Source organism: Micropterus dolomieu, linkage group LG22, assembly GCF_021292245.1.
Source record: "Micropterus dolomieu isolate WLL.071019.BEF.003 ecotype Adirondacks linkage group LG22, ASM2129224v1, whole genome shotgun sequence".
Classification (NCBI taxonomy): domain Eukaryota; kingdom Metazoa; phylum Chordata; class Actinopteri; order Centrarchiformes; family Centrarchidae; genus Micropterus; species Micropterus dolomieu.
In genome coordinates, this window is record NC_060171.1 from 29,144,065 (window position 1) to 29,146,279 (window position 2,215).

Consider the following 2,215-nt stretch of genomic DNA (forward strand, 5'->3'; position numbering starts at 1 on the left):
TCTGATATCATTAGGGAACTCTGGAACATGAAGAGTCTAAGATCCTGCGTGTCCAGCTGGAGCTCAACCAGATTAAGGGTGAGGTGGACAGGAAGCTGGCAGAGAAAGATGAGGAGATGGAGCAGATCAAGAGGAACAGCCAGAGGGTGATTGACTCCATGCAGAGCACTCTGGATTCTGAGGTCAGGAGCAGGAACGATGCCCTGAGAATCAAGAAGAAGATGGAGGGAGACCTGAATGAGATGGAGATTCAGTTGAGCCATGCCAATCGCCAGGCTTCTGAGTCCCAGAAGCAGCTGAGGAATGTGCAGGCACAGCTGAAGGTATTGTAAGACACAGAGCTGTTGCACAGGCTAAGGTCAATGCTCCTATTTTGTACTCATGTGAATATTTTCCTGATGTTTTTTCACCAGGATGCTCAACTGCACCTTGATGATGCTGTCAGAGCCCAGGATGACCTCAAGGAACAAGCTGCTATGGTGGACCGCAGGAACGGTCTCATGGTGGCTGAAATTGAGGAACTTAGAGCTGCTCTGGAACAGACAGAGAGAAGCCGCAAAATCGCTGAGCAGGAGCTGGTGGACGCCAGTGAGCGTGTTGGACTTCTGCACTCTCAGGTGAACAAAACAATCATTCCTTTTTCTAAATAACATGTGAAAAATCAGTCATGTGGTGACTTAAGTGACTAAATCTGTTTACTTTTTAGAACACAAGCCTTCTGAACACCAAGAAGAAGCTTGAGTCTGACCTGGTCCAGATCCAGAGTGAAGTGGATGACACTGTTCAGGAAGCAAGGAATGCAGAGGAGAAAGCCAAGAAGGCCATCACTGATGTAGGTTTAACTTTCCTTTGTTCTTAATTGTACATAATGTAACGTAATGTGTTTTTTGTCAAAATATTTCTCATTAACATTTCATGCCATCTCCTTCAGGCTGCTATGATGGCTGAGGAGCTGAAGAAGGAGCAGGATACTAGCTCTCACCTGGAGAGGATGAAGAAGAACCTGGAGGTCGCTGTTAAGGACCTGCAGCACCGCCTGGATGAGGCTGAGAACCTGGCCATGAAGGGTGGCAAGAAGCAGCTCCAGAAACTTGAGTCTAGGGTAAGACAACTGTGTTAAGATTTGTAGTTGAACAAATGTAAGAAAAAGTTTGGATCCTAATATTTGATGAATTGTCTGTTCTTTTGAAGGTGCGTGAGCTGGAGACAGAGGTTGAGGCTGAGCAGAGACGTGGAGCGGATGCTGTTAAGGGTGTCCGCAAATATGAGAGGAGAGTAAAGGAGCTCACCTATCAGGTACAGTCACTTTGAAAGTTAACATGTACAAATCAGTCTAACATATTATTATTACATCTAACATTTAAACATGCAAATTTACTTTCTATCACAGACTGAAGAGGACAAGAAAAATGTTACCAGGCTGCAGGATCTGGTTGACAAGTTGCAGCTCAAGGTGAAGGCCTACAAGAGGCAGGCTGAGGAAGCGGTAAGGACAAAATGTTTACAATGAGGAATTGATACTATGTCATGATAGTTTCATGTACAGCAGACCTAGAAGGCCTTTTTGACCATTTAAATATTTTCTATATCTTGTATTCCAGGAGGAGCAGGCAAATGTTCATTTGTCCAAGTGCAGGAAGATCCAGCATGAGCTCGAGGAGGCTGAGGAGCGCGCTGACATTGCAGAGTCCCAGGTCAACAAACTGAGAGCAAAGAGCCGTGACTCTGGAAAGGTAAATATATACACATTTCAGCGTAATAAAAAATCCATTGAAAATCTCCATACTGTGCTTATTTATGTCAAGCAATATTTAAGTCATCACTGAAACCTTTATATGTATGCAGAGGAGTGTATATATCTGCACATGTACTCATGTATTTATTTATTTATTTACAGGGAAAAGAGGCAGCTGAGTAAACCACTCCTGATGACGGGCTTTTTCTAATCATATAATATGATGTGAAATATACCACAATAAAATTGTTTTTGTTGAAATCTCAAATTGCTGTCTGTGTTATTTGGATCTCAATGTGTCCTCCAAGAGAGAGCAAATGTGAAATTTGTGACACAGTTAAACAAAATTCTACAATCTTTATTGGAATGGATGGTTACAACACAGTATGCTGCACACTTTTTTGATGTATGGGCTATTTTAAAATATATACCTGATGTAACCATCTCCGATTAGGAGATTTCTTTGGAGGCCACAGACAA

At 42.7% G+C, this 2,215-nt stretch overlaps 1 protein-coding gene across 1 annotated transcript in view; it reads left to right on the forward strand.

Annotated features, from left to right (window-relative positions):
- The window catches only part of LOC123962235 (myosin heavy chain, fast skeletal muscle-like), an 11,641-nt gene extending 9,678 nt beyond the window's left edge, over positions 1-1,963 (forward strand). Inside the window, exons 23-30 of the mRNA XM_046038264.1 lie at positions 15-323; positions 414-617; positions 707-832; positions 932-1,102; positions 1,192-1,296; positions 1,391-1,486; positions 1,602-1,733; positions 1,898-1,963. Coding sequence (XP_045894220.1) covers positions 15-323; positions 414-617; positions 707-832; positions 932-1,102; positions 1,192-1,296; positions 1,391-1,486; positions 1,602-1,733; positions 1,898-1,918 — 1,164 coding nt within the window. The 3' untranslated portion in view covers positions 1,919-1,963. The remainder of the gene's footprint in view (positions 1-14; positions 324-413; positions 618-706; positions 833-931; positions 1,103-1,191; positions 1,297-1,390; positions 1,487-1,601; positions 1,734-1,897) is intronic.
- The last annotated feature ends 252 nt before the right edge of the window (positions 1,964-2,215 follow it).